The sequence below is a fragment of the Podarcis gaigeae genome (assembly GCF_964106915.1).
Source record: "Podarcis gaigeae genome assembly, chromosome: 11".
In the NCBI taxonomy this organism is placed as follows: domain Eukaryota; kingdom Metazoa; phylum Chordata; class Lepidosauria; order Squamata; family Lacertidae; genus Podarcis; species Podarcis gaigeae.
In genome coordinates, this window is record NC_139687.1 from 42439131 (window position 1) to 42458990 (window position 19860).

The following is a 19860-nucleotide window of genomic DNA, read 5'->3' on the forward strand; positions in this document are numbered from 1 at the left end:
AGAGGAGGCATCACCCAAGATCACATTGAAATTTATTGGAGCAAATGTCCTAGGGCACCTCCTAAACCAGCTTCCAAGAATTCTGTCTCGGATGACTGGTATGCATGTTACTGGAAGGTCTGTATACAAATGACTTACCCTGTGGGGCTGATGGAAGCACAGAAAGCAGCCATGCTCAAATATATAACTGTTCTCAGGTGGGTTGTCTGGCATGTTACATAGCATATCACACCATGTTTTGCATAAATTTATCACTGAGAATTCGGACGCAGGTGGCGCTGTGGGTTAAAGCCTCAGCGCCTAGGACTTGCCGATCGAAAGGTCGGCGGTTCGAATCCCTGCGGCGGGGTGCGCTCCCGCTGCTCGGTCCCAGCGCCTGCCAACCTAGCAGTTCGAAAGCACCTCCGGGTGCAAGTAGATAAATAGGGACCGCTTACCAGCGGGAAGGTAAACGGCGTTTCCGTGTGCGGCTCTGGCTCGCCAGAGCAGCGATGTCACGCTGGCCACGTGACCCGGAAGTGTCTCCGGACAGCGCTGGCCCCTGGCCTCTTGAGTGAGATGGGCGCACAACCCCAGAGTCTGTCAAGACTGGCCCGTACGGGCAGGGGTACCTTTACCTTTACCTTTTTATCACTGAGAATGCTGATCCTGACTATTTTGTAAAGACTCTGGGAGGCCTGAGGGGCTGCATTCTCACTGCATCAGTCAGTTTTTCTCAGTGTTGTTGTGGTTACCTTCTTGTATGAGGCCTGGAATAAGTGCTTCCATTGCCCACCCATCCCTCCGAAAGAAAGGAAAGCAAAACTGGTGAATAGCCCTGCCTTTACAGAGCCTATGGTATTCATCCAGGTCCTAGTTACACATGTAAAGTCTGTAGGATGCTCCATGTTGATGACTGAATGTGAATTCGGAGAGATCTTTTAGCCATTGGGTTTTGTGGAAAGGCTTCTTATTAACGCTAGAATCCACAGAGATTTAAGTACAAATGGAAAACATATCTTCCAGTTTATGCCCTTATAAATGCAATAAATGCTATTCTTGGGCGGTGGTGGTGTCTCCTGATACTTAAAATCAAATTCTGTGGGACAGAGGTGCAATGTGGACAACATTCTGGATGTTGGTGTATAACCCACTGTTCCCTATATTCTGTTTGAGGCTCCTAAATATTTATTTAATCATATGCTATCTGCAAGCTTTTGGATATCTTAAAGGCCTAGTAAACATTTGTGATCCTATTGTATATGATGCCCTACTGATTCACTTGCAGCATATTGATATGTTAGTGATGGATGGCTAACCAATATGCATATCCAACATTGCCACAGTAGGAATTGTATTCATTTTTGTAGAAGTAGATTTTTGTCATTTAGCCTTGGCTGGAGATTTTCATTAAGGGGAAAATCTAACCACCTTAACTTCAGTCAGCTACTTATAGTCTATGTTGTTAGCCTCCAATTCACATAATCTCTGACACTGGCTGGGGCTATTGGGAATTGCAGTTGAATTCCCACAGTTTCCCCATCCCTGCCTTAACTGGAAATTACCCACTCTTGTGATTCTCTAACCTTGCTTGTGGACCAACTACTGTTTAGAATTGTTTCCTATTCTGTTGTGCACAGACTTCTATTTTAAGAGGAGAAACTAAAATTAGTCCCAGTTATGAAACAACAAGCATGAATGCTTCTCATGCAACCAACATGCTTAAATTTGAACATCACCTCCCCCATAACAGTCAAGTTACAAAGCTGTATCTTCCTGTAGATTTCCAAATCTAGCACTTTTATTATTGTTTCAGTAAAGCTTCACATCCTGAAGGAAGGATGCTTTTTCAAAATATTCCATTTTGCTGAAACATGGGAGATTCCCATGTTAAAATCTGGCCTTTAGGAACCCTGGCAACTGTGCTCTCGTCTAACCCTTTAACTTGGTTCATGAGTTTCCAGAATGATCACGTTCTTGGCAAAGAAACTATTTCTTTTGAGTAGAAGGTTAAGAATGAGTGGAAACTTGATGAGGAATAAAATGTGCTGTGTGCTGTGGTGCTACTACTGGGTCTTTTGTGAAGTAGTGTGGGAAAGGTTGTTATCGCTGGAAAAAAAGGTGAAGGGTTGCCTTCCATTCATTCATTAAACCTTTGCTTCATAATCACATGAGAAAAAAACAGAGGTTCCTGTTTACTTCAGTGATTTTTGGCTCAGCCATTCGAGACATCCTAATGATTTCCAGAAATTATTTGTTCTTTTTATTATTACTTAAAATTCACATAGCCAAAAATCAGATTTACCTATCCTGAAAATCAATAAAATGAACTAAGAAACCCCGCCATATTTACCCATGTACGGAGCAACTTTTATATCAGATAAAACATTTTAATGGTGTTTCTTTAACTCATGTCTTTCTGGTTTCTTTTTTTCTATTTCAGATAATCATAGGAGAGGCACTTTCTGTGTATTACAACCGCTTGCACTCCAATTCATTTGTGCGGAACAACTATATTGCCGCTCTTTACAAAGCCATTGGGACATTCATTTTTGGCGCAGCTATTAGCCAGTCTCTTACGGACATTGCCAAATACTCTATAGGTAGATTGAGGCCTCACTTTCTGGCCATATGTGTACCAGATTGGCCACGGATCAACTGCAGTGCTGGTTACATTGAAAACTTCAAATGCCTTGGAAACAAAGCAAAGATTAATGAGGCGAGGTGAGTCTGTTAATTTAAGATATTTTGGCATGAAGACTTGTATGATGAAATTTCCTGGCAGAAGTGGAAATTCTAACTACTTTCTAAGTGGGGTACTGATCCCAGCAGAAGTGAGTTTTGTGGTGATGATGTACTTGAAGTATAGCTCAGTTTATGAACTCATATTTGTCTACTGTCAGCACGCAGAATGTATTGCTGAGGTAAGTGCTTCCATGAACGAAAAACACATTTTCCTGAATTCATTATGTTAATTGATTTCAAATAATTACAAGCTGCTGTAGTTGCTGTTAGTCCACATATTAAGATTTCAGTGATGCAGCACTCTCAGCTGTACAAAGAGTGGGAAGTAAATCTTGTAACATTATTAAGGCTTGCATCAGTATTTTGGTCACAAGTTGTCCCTTTTGATGTAATGGCATCATCAAGAGCAGGAGGGCACAGGTAAGTATAGGATAAGCTGTTACAGATCCTGATGAAGGACACTGAAGAATCATGCAGATGTTTTCATGTATCCAAGAGAACGTTTTGAGTCATTTGTAGACCAGCACTGTTGTCCTCCACACTCCTTGTGCCATGTGGCAAAACAAGTTTGAAAAATGAGAGGACAGAAGTTTGGGCAGAAGATTTGTGCCAAAAGTACTTCTTTGGATTACAGTTCTTGAAACTAGAATGGAGTTGGTTATATTAAACCTGGACAATTAGGAGGTGATATGATAGCCAAATGATATGATAGCCATATTTAAATGTTTGAAGAGGTGTCATGTAGATTGTGGAACTTTTTTTTCTTTAGCAGGCTTAAATGAGTAGAAAGGGGATTTTTACTAAGCCTCAGGAAGACTAAAGCAGTTTGACTGTGGAAAATCATCAGAAGGTGGTGTCTACTCTTTCATTAGCAATTTTTAAGCAGAGGCTGGAAAGCCACCTATAAGTGATGCTTTGCAGCAGTTTTTTGCATTAACAAAGGGGGTATATGATCTTTGAGGTGCATTCCAACTGTATGGGAGATTTCCACCATTAGTTAAAGTTGGCCTATTGAAAGCAATAGACTTAACTTAAAAGATTGGTTTACATTAGGTAAGGCTTTGCAGTCCACAAGTCTCTGGATCCTTAGGAGGCTGTAGTCAACAACTGTAATGTCTTAGTAAATAAAGATCAGCATAATTTTTAATAATAAATATTGGCTGTTGTGCTTGCCAGTAAAATGAAGTTCATTCTAAAACAGGCAAGGGTTTCATGGTATAAAACTGAATTGAAATGGTGGCAGCACATCAGTAGGGGGTTGGCAACCTGCAGGATAGCTGTGCTTGTGGGAACTGTTGGTTTCCTGTTAAACCCCAGCCAGCAGCCAAGGCATTTAAGTAGTAAAAACTTATCATTGTGTTAAATGTTTTCTTCAGGTTAGACATATAATTAAATTAGTGGAACTATATGATTAGAAAGGTATGTGTACTCATGTGCCATTAGAAAATTGAGTTTGGATTTGGAAGAATATTCTTTGACTTAACTCTCTGTCTGAATTTTAAGGATATCTCTCTGTCACACACACACACAAACACACTGAAGGGAGCATGACTGGTTTGCCTGCACATGGCACCAAGTTTTGAGGGCACTGCAAGAATGACTTAGAACAGAAGGCAAGTGGTGGGGTGTGTGCTGAATACCACTGGTGAAGTTTGAAATCCCAGAGTCCACTGCTGCACCTAATGCATACTGGCTGCAACCATTTTGTGCAGGGGTTCCGTTCCTGGCCCCCACACGCACAATCTCATTCTGCCCTGTTACGCCCCCGGTACATTCTGTCCCGTTCTGCCCTCTTCTGGGTCCAAAAGGACCCACACATTGGTGGTTGTGTGTCAGTTGGATGCACGCTGCCTGTATATATTTCATTTGATGTGAGTGTGTTATAATTAGGATTTTCAGGGAATCTGAACTGAGAGACGTAATGAGCCTTTAGAATCTTGTCTTTCTAAGGGACCTTTTGTAGCAATATTTTATATTTTAAGGGCATCATACCAGAGGAAGACTTTGAACTGATAGCTCACCTATTAACAGCAGCTTAAAAGGTGATTTGTCAAAACTGGAAAAGCTCTATGTCACCTTCAATCTTATCTAATTTGGGAGATAATTATATTGGGTCTTTTTTGGACTAGTGGACATATATTTTGAGTGTTGTGTGCCCTAGTCACACAATGGCTGCTATTGTGGAGAAGGGATGTACTGGCAGAAAACAAAATTAGAGTGCATTCATTGTTCTCCACCCCCCCATCCCTGGGCAACCTCAGGTTTACCACAGGAAGTCAGCAGTTAAAACTAACAACACTGTTTTTGCCAACGCCAATCCTAAGCCAAAGGTTAGGCTGCCATCTTGTACAAAGACATTTATGAAGTAGCTATGTTTACCATTGCACTGTAAGTAACTATGCAGTTAATTCTTAATGAATACCTAGACATCAGCTCCTGTACAATAGGAGACATGTCCCAACTTCTTTGCAAAATTTTCGCGGTGGCCATTTGAGGAGAGGGTTCCTTCACATTCATCCATGCTTACTGTGTAAGTAGTTTCCTCTGCAGTGGAAAAACACATTTCCCCCAGCTTTATAAAAACACATGAGATCCAAATGGCATTCTTACACATGAAGGAAGCAGCTTTGCAGTGTACAATAGGGGATGTGAACCAAATGCTATTGGCTTCCAACTCTCATTAGCCCCAGCCGTCAGGGCCAGTTCACAGAAGATGGAATTTGTAGTCCATCAACACCACAGGTTCCTCATCACTTTAAATCAGTTACATATAGGGCACTCACTACAGCTACAGAGATTAGCATAAACTAAATCACATTCTCTTTTTAAAAAGAAAGAAAAAGAAGAGGTTAATTAATGAGTATCTGGAAAGAGAATCATAAAACCAAGTGATCAACCTGTAAAAGGTTCTGTGATTTCTCTTATCCAGGCAAGATAGTCCTCTGTGAGAAGAGTATAGATACCAGGGTAGCGTTGATTTCCACATTCTGATTTAGCACATTCTAATTTGGCATCCAATTCACTTGACAAGAAAGATATTTAGAAAGATAAGTATAAAATTATTTTTTTGCCCCCAGAATATTCACATTCCATTTAAAAGTACCTTCAAAAGCAACGTCTTTTCATTATATTGTGGGTGACCATATCTTCCAATAATTTTAATGCGTTGTTGTTGTTGTTGTTGTTGTTGTTGTTGTTGTTGTTTTCCAGTTAGTGAATGAGCACCAAGAAAAACTATTCCTTGTGGAATTGATTTTTTTCTTTCTTTTCTGAAAAGATAAAAAAAATTAAAGATTTGGTCAACATTTGCTTCTAGCAAGTGCATTAATATTTGTTTTGCACTCTCCTTTGCCTTTCACAATATTCTTGAGTCTGTGTTGTCATACAGTACATTTCACACTCTGCATACTGCATACTTAGGCTGCAGTCTGAAACATACTTACTTAGGAGTAAGTCCCACTAGACACAATGGCCCTTCTGAATAAACGTGTAAGATTTTGCTGTTTTTTTATCCATTTTGAACTTAATCATCTATATAAATAGTACAGGATATAGTACCCCATTGTTTACTGTGTGGTTGAGAAGCCAAAGTCTACTGGGCATTGCACAGAAAGGTATGAATGGAAAGCCAGTGTCTGTTTCCTGATACGGAAGACGTCGTAATATCTGAAAGACTGCCTCCTTCCCAACAGATGCCCTTGGCTGTTAAGATCAGCAGAGATTCCTCTTAGTAGTGCTGCTGCCCATGGAAGTTCAGCGGATGGCAGCCCAAAAAATAGGGTCTCCAAAAGGAGACCCTAAGCCAGAGGTTTTCAACCTTTTTGAGTACACGGCTCCCTTCACCAACTACATTCTTTCTTCGGCATCCCTGTGGGGCTCAGGAGCCCAGTTATGTCACCCCTTGCCTGCAGAGCTGGCAGCCTCTCATCCTTTTTTCAAACACACTCCCTTGTGGAGTGTTTCCTCAGCCTCCTCCTCCCCTCTCCTTGGGAGTCCTCTGGGCAGCCACAGTTGCCGCCCCTGGTCTCTTAGCTGCTGCCCCCTGCCCCAAAGGTAGCTGCCTCCTGACACTGCCCCATAGGGGCCTGGGAAGCGCTTCCTGGCCAGCCCCACAGGCATCATTCACTGGGGGAGCTTGTAGCCAGGGCTGCTGCAATGATCAGCTGTGCAAGCCTTTGGGAGGCAGGGATGCAAGAGGGCATCAGAGGAGGAAGCGAAGGAAAGAGGGACAGAAGCCAGTGTTGCCCACAGCAGCCCTGGCCATCATTCAAGGCACCCCAGGATGCCACAGCACACTGGTTGAAAACCACTGCCCTAAGCTGTGGAATTCCCCCTCAAACAGAGGTGCATCTGACTCCTTCATTGAATAGCTTTGGCCTTTGAATTGACCCGAAAAGATTTTTCACCTGGGGCCCTCTTGGAATATCCTGGCCCCCCCCGGGGGGCATATGGTCCCCATTTGGAAACATTCTCTACACCTATCAAGTTAAGACTTCTAGAAGTTAAAAACAGCTACATTCACTCAATATTTTTATAAAGTAGTTCATTAAATCTTCTCCACTATTACAACACTATGAACTTGGGTCCATAAAAGGTTCTGTTCCCCCGTCCTTGAAATCAAGCTTGAGGAACTCTGGAGAAGTTATTTGCAGGAGTTTGCTGGCTGATAAAACATCTTCACCACTTCTCTTGTAAAATAGCTGCCACAGCTTTGTACCAGTAAATTACCTACAGGTTTCAGTATATTGACTAGCACAGTAACCAAGCTGTGGGTGTGTGTCACATTTCTACTGGAATCATCTTCATCTTCCATCATAATGAAGTGTTGACTTGCACATGTGATATGAGCCATTACAGATTAAACATCACAGATAAAGCGTACACATTGAGCTATGAGTGATCAAGTTACTCTTTCAAGCACTGGAAAATCAAATTTATGTGCATGCCTTTGTGAATCAGCCACAAATACTAAGTAGTCAAGGGACATGCAATTGTGTGTCCTTTGTAAAAGTGTTAACTTCATAATAACCTGCACTGCTTTGAACTTGGGACCACAAAATGAAATGTTACCCAGATTTTCAACCAGCACTGCAATATCACATTGCATTTAAGTCACGAATCCATGATTTACTGCAGAGTGGCTAACGACCTGTGGCCTTTTGGATGTTGCTGGATTACAACTCCCATCATTACTGACTATACTGGCCATGCTGGCTGAGGCTGATGAAAGTTGAAGTCCTGCAACATCTAGTCTTGAGTACCACAAGTTACACAACCCTGATCTACTGGATTTTCTTGCCATTCTCATTTTCTTGGATCTTACAGCAGGCAGCTGCTACTAGCAGCTCACACTAGGAGGCAAAGGCTGTGACCTGACAGAATAACAACTAAAGGGCTTGCCTAAAGGGCCATGCAAAACTATACCAGGAAGAACTTTGAAGAATAGACATACTTCTCTATACTTACGGAAAACAATGAGCTGCTGTTAACACCCAGTTCCTTTTAATCAAAGTACCTCCACATAAGGATGTGTTACCTTCAACACGTATAATGAGGGCAGCCATATAAGGTCTTGAGTGTGGAACTGATTCTTTGCCCCCAATTATATCTGTAGATTGACCTAAGTAGAAATAAGACACACTAATCAAATTGTGTTATATATGCTGTGCTTCAGATTAAAGGTTAATGTAATTGTGTTAAAGCACATGCTGATAGGCACATCAATGGAATTTTATGTCGATTCAATGACATGCTGGATATTAGGACATCAGTTAATGCTCCTGAAGCCTAATTCAAACACTTTTGGCATAGTCGCCGCTCAAAACTGCAATGGTGTGATTGCATGGGCATGCAAACATTTAAATGCTGTTCCCACAAAAGTTGATGACAGATAGCCTGCAACGTTTATGAGCCTGCATCACATCCATGCAGCAGCCCAGAAGTAATCACTCCTGTGGGATTGGGAGACCCACAATTGTAGTCAACCAACTGTTACTCAGGATAGACCCATTGGGATTAAGTGACTGAAGTTAATTGCCATTAATTTCAATGGATCTTCTCTTGAGTAAAAACCTCAGCATGGAAAAGGGTTTTATTTTTCATCCCAACTACATGAGACTTTGGCCATATGATTGAAAATAGAATATTGACATAGAACTGATAATTCTTTTCTGTGGTGTTATACTTTCCAGATGCTATAAACAAAATGTTGGGTGGGCCCAAGTCCCATTAAAATAACAGAAATTTAGTAAATAGTAAGTACCTAAATAGCAATAGTTCACATGGAATTTATGTATGCCTTGTTCAGTCTGCTTTTTTCCTTGTTGTCTTTTTGTCTAGCTTTACAGATGCAGCAGAATGAAGTGGGGAAAAGTGGATAATCTGTAACATTTCAGATGGAAGAGGTGATCACATTTTTTTAAATCCCTCTGACATACTGTACTTTAAAAGCTCCCTGTAAGTAGAAAGCTAGCAGGGCAGAGGTAGTGCTGGGCTAAAACCTCTCTACCTGATGTGCTTATTTTCTTCTTGCAGGGTAGGTTTTTCAGATAACCCCCATCCCCCAGCAATTGGAAGTAGCTCTGTCCCTTCTGTCTTGAATTTATTATAGTCAATTTAATACAGGTGCCAGGCAAAAAAAAAAAATCCATTTTCCAAGGCTTTAAGAACTGCTAATTTTTAATTTAGAATAATTATGTGTTTGCAGTCTAATTGAATTGACTCTTCCAGTTTTCCTTTGTATCCTTTATTTCATTTTTTTAAAAAGTATTGCACATTCTATTATGCTACTTCATTAGCTGCCCTGGAAACACATTTCTGCTGCAAGTGTGGGATATAAATTATGTAGAGAAGCAAAATAAAGTTTTGCCCTGGCAGAGCAGTCCTAACTAGTGGCTTGAAGGTGCCTCCTGCCAGCCACAGTGTAAGGTGGGCAGCTTCTGCAATTTTTTTTTTAATTATTTTTTGGCTGTACTAGCTCCAGAGGTGCCCAGATCAGACATTCTCCAGAAGCTGGATCCATGGCTGGCTCTCACCCAGCTGCCATGACATCCCTTTTTGGGGCACACTGTTGGCAGTAGCATTGCCTCTGCTGCAACACTTTCTGTGGCCATATTTGCCCCTTTCAATGCATGTTCTGAACTTACCAACATGCCAACTTATCTCCCTGAATTTGAAATCTTTTAACAGCAGCAAAGATTCTACCTACTTGCCATTAGCAATCAGTGGTAACTCCTTCAAATGGGGAATGGCTGGACAGCCAGGTTTTGCAAACTTGACAAGAGGGAGGTTGGGTGGGTATCGAGGGATATCAGAAATCCCATGAATCTGAAGCCAGACCTGTTTTCCTTACGCTGAATGTGTTGGGGAGGGAAGACAAAACAGATGTAGAACTAACTTACCAGTCTGAATTTTGAAGAGAAAATAAGCCACTGAGAAGGACAAAACCAAGAAAAGCCCCATGGTAGTGGTAGCTGCTTTGAGTCCCATTCAGAACATGTGCCTGCTATATACAGGTTGACCATCTGAAGGAAGTGAGCTGTCGGTTTTTTTCTTTCTTTCTCCTTGCCTTTCCCCCCTCAAATTATTTTACCTTTTGCCCCTCCCCTAGCCAAGATCAATAATGGCAAAAGTATCGTGCACAGGTGTGTGTGTGCGACATTGTCCCCTGGGTTATATGGACAAATAGAGAAATTTGAGAAGGTTAAGGGAAAGGCAGACAAAAATATTATAAATTAACTGGAAAAACGGAGTCTGTTTTTCCTCTACTGGAGTAACAAAGTACAAAGTATATGCTAGGGGACATATCGCAATATTTGTTGATAATATAAATAAACAACTTTTATTACTCATGTTCCAATAAGGTGTTTATATTTCTGTGGCCCAAAATAGCATTTATAAATAATGACATAATATTCACATATACAGTTCTGTAAATTTTGTTTGATGTTATATTTGTGTATCCAATTACCTTATATCTGCATTTTGTTTGATTTTTTTCAATTGTTCGTAGCATTATTTGTAATATAGAAACATTTAATAATAACAAAATGGGGGAAATGGGAGGTTTCCAAGTGTAAGGGGGAAAGCAGTGGGGATTCTTTCCCTGTGAGTGCCACATCCATTCTGAGCATCTTAACTAAATCTTACTTATATTAAAAGCAGTACAAGTGTACAGCTAGCAATTGAAATGCCATGCCAATTAAGACAAATATGTGACTTGCTGCTGTGAGTCTCAGCAGCTGTTAATTTTAGAAGTGTTTGTCCTGTGTTGCTTCACATAAACATGGGAAGGGGGGGGGGGGACAGCAAAGCACCTGGGTTTTTGCAGTGCCACATACTTCTACTCCTCCATCCCTCTAGACTTGGCTCCCCATTAAAGTCCTGTGAACAAGAGCTGGTTGACATCTGTTGTTGGTGAGAAGCTCATTGAAAGGTGCTAAGGGCTTTGCAAGTGTGATTTTAACGTTTTGCAACAGATGCCAAAATATCCAAGACCAGCACTGGCACTCTGCTACCGTGAACATGTGCATATGCTCACAGATGTCCAGGTAAATGAAACTTAACAGATGCTGGCGCTTTAATGATTGCATTAGTTCTTCACGGACTCTGGTTCATAAGTGGTGTATGTGTTTTTTATAAGATTATATTTACACATTATTTACAGTTGAGTTTGTCCCTAATGCAACTGTGGCGATCACACAGGGTCCCTGGACGTTTAATGGTTTATTGATCCCTCTGCCACCACTGTGCTCGTTTCCCCGCTGCCATCAACCAGTTACTCTCTGGTAAAACACTGAGTCCAGACAGTTGTTAAAAGTGAACCAAAAAACCCCCAAGTTTATTTTACAGACATTAACTAGTTTATGGTTTCTCTGATAATATTCCTTTCAGTATCTTAACTTTAGTTTATTTACCAGCCTATACCTTCCTAATACCTTCTGACTGATTATCTCAACTGTTTGACTGACTCCTCTTAACAAATTCTCTCACTCTGTCACACCAGACTAGCCCAACCCACAGACTTATCTTATCTTATCTGTCTCTTCTAACTCCAGGCTGTCTTCTCCACCCTAACACTAACTCTCCCCCCCAACCCCCCCTCTGTGCTTAAACCTTATACAGTGGTACCTCGGGATGCAAAAGGGATCTGTTCCGGAGCCCCATTCGCATCCTGAACATAACGTAAGACGCGACAGCACATCTGCCCATGCGTGGGTCGCGTTGTGCCGCTTCCATGCATGCACGTGACATCATTTTGACCGTCTGCGCATGCGTGAGCAGCGAAAACCGGAAGTAACACACTCTGTTACTTCCGGGTTGCCATGGAGCGCAACCCGAACGTGCTCAACCTGAAGCGTATTTATCCCGAGGTATGACTGTACACAGTTAATTCTGCCCCCTGGGTTCCCATTGGTTAGTCGTTTTACAATTAGTTAACCCTTTCCCTAAGAACCCAGTATGATGTCACACAACTAGGAGGGCAAACGCCACAGCAACCTTCAAAGCCGTTTCCCTCAAAGAGCCTTATCCAATGAAAGTTAAGTTAAGGTCCAGTTTTCTGTTAATAGGATAGATTTGCAGCATGGTCTGAAGCATCTTTGGCCAACACTGAGTCCTGTTCGGTAGAATTTACTCTCTAGAAAGTGCATAGGATTAGAACCACATTTTTAATTCTTGTTCACTGAAATCAATGCGGAGAGCGCTTAACTGGCTGGATTGTGTCCAGAGTTACGATTCCTATGGGAGAAGCTGGATTGCTCTGTAAAAGTGAGAAGTTTTATTTGGGCTGTTTGCTTGTGCTGTTTCAGCAGCAGCTTTATGAGCACGTTGAGTGGCCAAAATATCTTAAAATTGTTACTTAAAGTAAGAAGCTGTTTTTATATGTCCATATAACACCAACTAAATGTTGGTATCAGTTTCCATTTTACTCAAATCATTGGTCTATATATTTTTTTTAAGTCACTGTGCTAACATGAGCTGTCTTACTGCAATTAACATACAACTTTAAACCTTACTGAAAGAGTGATTCCCACAACTGCACATAAATATGCACATCTAAATTTAAATTGCCTTTGTCTGGCCTAAGGAAGGGCACTTGGTATTTTTAAACTAAAAAAAAAAGCATCTAGGGAGCAAAGTAAGGTTATTTTGAAATCAGCCTTCAACAAATGTGTCAGTAAAATATAAATAGATTACATGTTAATAACATTTCCCCAGGGTTGCAGTTTACCTGATCTAAAGAAAAATAACTGTGTTGCTACCTTCAGATTCAGAACAAGTTGTCTAGTTTTTGTCTGTGCACAAGCTGCATTTAACTCCCTATTAACCCGCAAGAGGTTCCTTTAAGCTGGTTTCTCATCTGGTGTATATCTCAATGTAATAAAAAATAATTTGTCATTCAAAGTGGCACTATAGTTGCTTTCATTCTAACAGTAAGAGCAGATGGCTGAATCCAACAGTGATTGGATGAACTGTATATTTGCCTCTCTTCAATGGATCTTCCACAATACTGATAGCCTTGTCTTTTTTTAAAAAAAAGTATTTTGGTTTGTTACTTTTTAATAGGGCATGTGCTGTACTTTCAAATTGGAGAAAGGCAATGTTAAAGCAATGTATGGTAATATTTGTTAAATCATACACTGCCTTATATTTCAGAGATGCCATTGCTTTTCTCAAAGTCACTTTCCAGGAGGAAAGGCAGCGTATAACATATATTCAAATTAAAGCACCAAATAGTTAATTTACTAAAATATTTAAATGGCTGAAATCTCTAATAAGGGTGCACCACTAAAACAGCCACTTATTTTAGCCATAGCACGATACACCCATTTGGGCTGGTGGTGCATGATGGCTGTGCTTTTTCTTTCTTTCCCTATTTTTTCTCTGTACCCATGGCAGGGAAGGGTCATGGGTGAAATGGCCATAAGCAAATGCAGGTATAAACATATATTTTTAGCATGAGGTGCCCATCTGTTCATAATGTGTCTTTTAAGTTATTACAGGAGGTAGAGCAACAAAAGTTTAACTAGGGGAAAACTTTTCTATTTGTAGGTGAGGTTAGAGTGCTAACATCAAAACTGGAAGGAAGCTAAAATAACTCTGGCGTACGTGCTACATACACTTTAAAATATTTTTAGGATTTAATATGGGATTTGTATTGCCAATTGTATACGTTTTCATAGTGGAAAATGATATGCCCCAGTTCTTTTGTAGAAAGGTCAGGTATATTAAGATGAGCATTCCTTGCTGATCCAACTTCTCAGCATAGTAACTATAACACTGAAGGAAGGCAGAGCAGCAGCACTAGACTTGACCTTGTGTACTTGTTTTTACCATGAATAGTCATAGCTGGCAAACAAAAGAGCTCTGTGTGAGGGGGCACTAGTTGAAATTTACCCTACTTTTTTCTTATTTTTCTTGTCGCACATGCTTCCTAAGAAACAAACAAAAAAATCACTGGGTGACATTCAAATGTGTCAGCCCATTTGCACAATGGAATTCGGCCTGTGCCAATGACATTTCCCCTTCCATTCCTTTCCCCTGCTGCCCCTCCCCTCAAAAAACCCTTCATTAAAATATGTCAATTCCTTCACATAAGGACACAGGAATCTACCTTATACTGAGTCAGGCAGTTGGTTCATCTAGTTCAGTTTTGTCTACACTAGGGGTAGCCAACATGGTTGTATCCAACATGGTTTTAATCCAGAAGTTGTGGACTTCAACTCCCATCAGCCCCAGCCTACATGGCTATGACCAGTAATGATGGGAGTTGTAGTTGTCATTGGCCTTTATTGGCATAAATTTAAACAACAAAATCATAAAATCATACAAATACATTAATAATCCAAACACATACAATATATAAAAGGCTAGATAGCCTCAATTGAGTAAATCAGGCAACCTTAGATTTAGCTTTAAAAATCTCAGCTAAATACAATCTTGGTAGTTTTGGGAGTATCATCCCTCAGCAAATATTGGATTACAGACTCTTTGTAAATCAATATTTTAAGCTGTAAGTGAGTCACTAGGAGATCTCTGCAAAGGATGTCAAGAAGAGGGCAATCCAAAATTATGTGATGTATTGTATTTGGTGTTTTCTTATTACAGGAGCAGGATCTGTTCTGGAAGGGGATTTTTTGTAGTTCCATAACATCTGGACACAATCATGTCTACTACTTGTATCTCTGGTTTACATGGATGGTTTTTCAGACTGGAGTCTTTACCAAGCCCTATCTGGAGTAGTCAAGGGTTGAACTGGGACCTTCTGCATTCAAAGTTTCTGTTCTACCAGTGAATTATGGACTCTCCTACTTCACAGCTAACTCTTCAGTAACAAATGTTTGCTGACAGTTTCACAGGGATTCTAGCATTTTGGAAGGCTTTTATGCCACATATCTCAAAACTATCCTCTTAGATGCATGTACTTAACTTTTTGCAGGATGAAACACTGAGATTCCAAAGGATTATATTACAACAAATTTAATAACTTACCCATGCAGACTTGAAGTTACAGTGAGTAACTTGATTATGGTAAATCAAGTGGTAATGTCAGTTGCTGTATCTTACAGTGTCCTGTTCTGGGTGTCATGGACGGTTAAAGTGGTATAGATTGTCTCTCGGTTCTCAGAAGTGAAATAGTAGTGCACCTCCCCACCTCAGAAGGAGGATGAGGAATCCCCAACATAGAAGCATATTACAATGCCAACCAAATACGCCATATAATCCCATATATACTAGAAGATGAGACAAAACAATGGGTACACCTAGAGAGGGACACAATTGAAAACACCTGCACCACAACATACCCACTCCTCCCAAACAAACTAAAGAAAATTCCCACAACACTTAACAGGTACACACAGACCATGCTCAAAGCATGGAAAACACAAATAGGCAAACTATCCCCAACCCTATCCCCACTAATCCCCCTGGCATACCACCCATTATTCTACCATGCAGCACAAAACCTCCAGACAAAAACCTGGTGAACCAAAGGCTTATATCACCTAATAGACTTTTATAAAAATAACAAACCCTTGTCAACACAAGAAATACAAGACAAACTAGAAGACACCCAAATGACCTGGTTAACACAACACCAACTACATGCCTTCTTAAACAACCCAACAGTAAAATCAGCAGCAACTAGGCCCCTGACAACCTTCGAAAACCTCCTCCTAACAACAAAGGGAAACGGTAAAGGGACGGTATCCGCAATATACAAAATACTACTCCAAAATCCCGCAAATCCCCTAGACACAATCAAAAAACAATGGGAGAATGACATAGGCTATGAGATTAACCCCACTCAATGGACCAGAATGTGGTCTAAACCCCCCTTTAAATCCATATCAACAAAAAGAAAAGAACTCACACTGAAACTCACCTACAGGTGGTACCTAACACCAAGGAAACTAGCGCTAATACACCCAGGAACCTCACCAAAATGCTGGAGAGGGTGCACCTCCTCAGGCACATACCTCCACATGTGGTGGGAGTGTCCCAAAATTCAACTATTCTGGACAACAGCCATACAAGAAATAGGTAAAATAACTAAGCAAGTAATAGACATCACCCCAGAATTGGCCCTACTAAACATCTTCCAAGACAACAATGCCCATTTACACCACAAAAAACTCATAACCCACCTGCTCTCAGCAGCCAGAAACATCATAACCAGACACTGGAGAGACCTGTCAGGAGTAAGCATGGACCAATGGTACCAAATAGTATGGGAAACGGCCCTACTAGAAAAATTAACTAATAAACTGAAACTGACACGGGGACAAACAGAAGAAGATGCCTTCACCCCGGTATGGCTCCCCTTTATCATATACACAGCCCAACAGGACAATGACAATAATCCACCAACAGCATACAAATCAATATGGCTAACCTGATCCAAAACACCCACCCATCTCACTCACACACAAAAACAAAGATCACCACAGCCAATCACAAGCAAACAATCACACCCTAAGCCAACCCCAACCTCTCTCACCACCAAAGGAACACAAGTGAACAACACAAGCAACGCTGACACCAAACTCTACATACATTAAACATAATAGAAACACCGCCACCCGACCCCACCCCCATCCATCCTCCCTCTCCCCACCCCCCCTTTCTTTTTTCTTTCTGTTTTCTTCTCCCCCTAATGCCTCAACAAATGAAACGGATTTGTAAAAACGTTACATGGAAGAAGAAGAAGAAGAAAAAAATACAAGGCACTACACTTCTGTAAAACAAGAAAATCCTTAATAAAAAATATTTTTAAAAAAGAAGAAGTGAAATGGTAGGTTAATAACTGTCACAATTGTCAGGCACGCATATATGCTACCAAATTTGGTAGGATATTGGGTGCTACCACTATACTGATGACACCCTGCTCTATTTCTTGTCATCTTAATCGGGTGAGGTCATGCACATTCTGGTCCAGTGTCTGGTTGGACGTGGGTGTCTAAATTCAAAACTGAATCCTGATAATACAGATGCTGTGTTATCCTGGGTCCAGGAATTAAGTGTTCTTGACAGGGTTGCATTATGCCTGAAATAACATGCATATCTGGGGGGGGGCAAGAAATACACCTTTTGACTGAAACCCTTGTGTCATAAATGGCAAGGCATGCTTATCCCCAACTATGGTTGCTGTTGGACAGAGATAGTCTGGGCACAGTAACCCATTCTCAAATAACTTTTTATTTAAATCCATTCCAATCCGTCTTCAGGCCTGGCCGTGGGACTGAGAGTGAGACAGGGTGTATGTTGCCTAGCTGCTGCTGCTGCTGCTTCTTGATCTCTCTGCAGATTTCAATACCATATTATCCTTCTGGAAATTGGGCACACTATGCTACAGTTGTTCTGGTCCTACCTAACCCACAGGCCCTTAACAGCTAGGACCAGTTTACTTGCAGGATCACCTTATCTCATTTGACTGCTTTGATCTGCGGACCTGGCACTGTTCCAGGGGCCACATGTGCCACATAAAACGACTTCAGTTGTAAGAAATTGATCTTATAGTGTGGGAGCAGCACCATTTTGGAACTTCCTTAGCTATTGACACTAGGCAGACACCTTTTTTCAGCACCTGCTTAAAACATTTTTGTTCAGGCAAGCTTCTCCAGACATATACATGTTGACGTGTTGTAATTTTTTACTGTGAATTTTATTTTATTTTAATTTAATCTTTTAAATCTTTTAAATTACTTGTTTTAAAACGATAATTTAATATCTCTTGCAAACTACTTGGAGGTTTTATTACAGTCCGTGTGTGTGTGTGTGTGTGTGTGTGTGTGTAGTTGAAATAAAATGCTGTATATTATAGAATAATATGTATCATTAACATTTAAAGGAGTAATGTAAATAGGAGAGGAATATGAAGGAAGAGGAGAGAGGAGAGGATTAACGAAAATTGAGGGGTAGGTTAGAGGTTTATTGGAAAAGAGGAAGAGCATGATGAATAGGGTGAGGAAGAACATTTCAAGTGGTGTGGAAGAAGAGCTGGGGCAGTGGGGAATGAAGAAATCCTGGGGTTTGACAAGTAGGAAAAAATAGCAGGAATGGAATGTGCTCTCTCTCTCTCTCTCTCTCTGTGTGTGTGTGTGTGTGTGTGTGTGTGTGTGTGTGTGTAAAATCTTCTCCTGAGTCTTATATACCTGAATAACTCAAAATGTAATTCTGGAGGTTTTCAGAAAAAGAAGCTGGGGTATGGCTAGGGCCCTATCAAACTAGGCAGCCAGGGAGTCCTTTGGAGCCAGGGAACTGAGCTGTGCTGGGAAGCCTGGGTGGGGGCCAGCATTCAGCAGGCAGCTGGAGTCAGCCAGGAGTTTCATTGCTCAGCCATGTTCTCTCTGGCTCTGCTCCCCGGCCTGATTGCCAATCTCTGCAATGACCTTTGCTCGTGTGCTGCTTACACGCCAGTGTGTGCTAATGCTGCAGTTTGGTTTCCAGCTTGGAACCACTTGTGCTGCTTGCACGAAATGCCTCTGCTACTTCATTGTTTAAGAGGGATGATCTTGTCCAGCCTCCTTGAACTGCACAAGAGATTAACTCTCCTTTTGGTTTAAATCCAAGTCTCTTCTGGGGGAAAATGTGTTTGATTATCCATCTCTTCATCGAGTTAGGAAAATGTCCTTTTCCATTAAGTCTCTTGCCTCATTTTGGCTAGTTTGACTATTCTTAGGTCTCTCCTAATCCCCTCCCCCCAAATCATTCAAAGCTGTCTTTCTTGCTTTTAATTCCAACTAATGTTACTTTTAGTAATTACTTATGGGTTAAAACTCCATTTACAAAGAACAGTTTGAGATTATTTAAATTAAAGCTGAACTCTAACAATTTGCAAACTGACTGATGATAGATAAATAGATAGATAGATAGATGCTTCTACGTGTGTGTGTGTGTGTGTGTGTGTGTGTGATGCTTCTACCTATGTGCATTATTGCTGTTGCTGCTGTCCCACCTTTTAAATCTAAATTTCAGCTTAAATTCATTTGGATGTTTTTATTTATTTAGGGTGATTAATGTTAAACTGACTGTTCCAGTTTTAAACATGGACAAAATGTACATATTCAAAATAAGATTAACATGTAGTTGCATATATGGAAAAAGTGCTCCAAAGGGAGGCTTTGCTACTTCAGACAAGTTACAATTAAAGCATCCCCCCACTTTTTGTTTTGTTTTCTAGAACGCATTTTTGAAGTTGGCTGTAGAGTAATGATACATTTCCTTCCCCTAATTTAATTGTCGTCACCCAGATATTTATTTTTCCAGCTTTGTTCAACAATGTATCTACCTCACTTGAGGTCTTATTTATTTATTTAATAATATATCAAATTTAAAAATAACCTACTTTTCTAAACATGTTATATATAACTCAATATAGTTCCCAATTTAAAAACTTGATAAAAGGAAACACAGTGCAACTTTAAAAGATTATTATTTTCAACTAACAGAAGAGTAAATTTCTCTCCTCTAATAGTATTCCAGCTGGGTATGTGAATATATAGCACTCTTCATAGTGGCAATACATCCTGTGCAACATATTTAAAAACAACATATTTTCAAAAGATGAAAGAGTTAAAAAGGACACAGATTTCTAAGATGCATAAAGATTTGTTAACTTATTTAATTTTATTA

At 40.5% G+C, this 19860-nt stretch overlaps 1 protein-coding gene and 1 long non-coding RNA gene across 3 annotated transcripts in view; both read left to right on the forward strand.

Moving 5' to 3' along the window:
* PLPP1 (phospholipid phosphatase 1) overlaps window positions 1–19860 on the forward strand; it is an 89990-nt gene that overhangs the window by 41083 nt on the left and 29047 nt on the right. For both annotated transcript variants that reach the window (XM_083703679.1, XM_083703680.1), the window contains exon 3: window positions 2423–2703. In XM_083703679.1, the coding sequence (XP_083559805.1) occupies window positions 2423–2703 (281 nt within the window). The remainder of the gene's footprint in view (window positions 1–2422; window positions 2704–19860) is intronic.
* LOC310827599 lies at window positions 5729–13428 on the forward strand. Its single transcript, XR_014556457.1, has 3 exons — window positions 5729–8375; window positions 9983–11412; window positions 12219–13428. It is a non-coding gene; the product is annotated as an uncharacterized lncRNA (long non-coding RNA).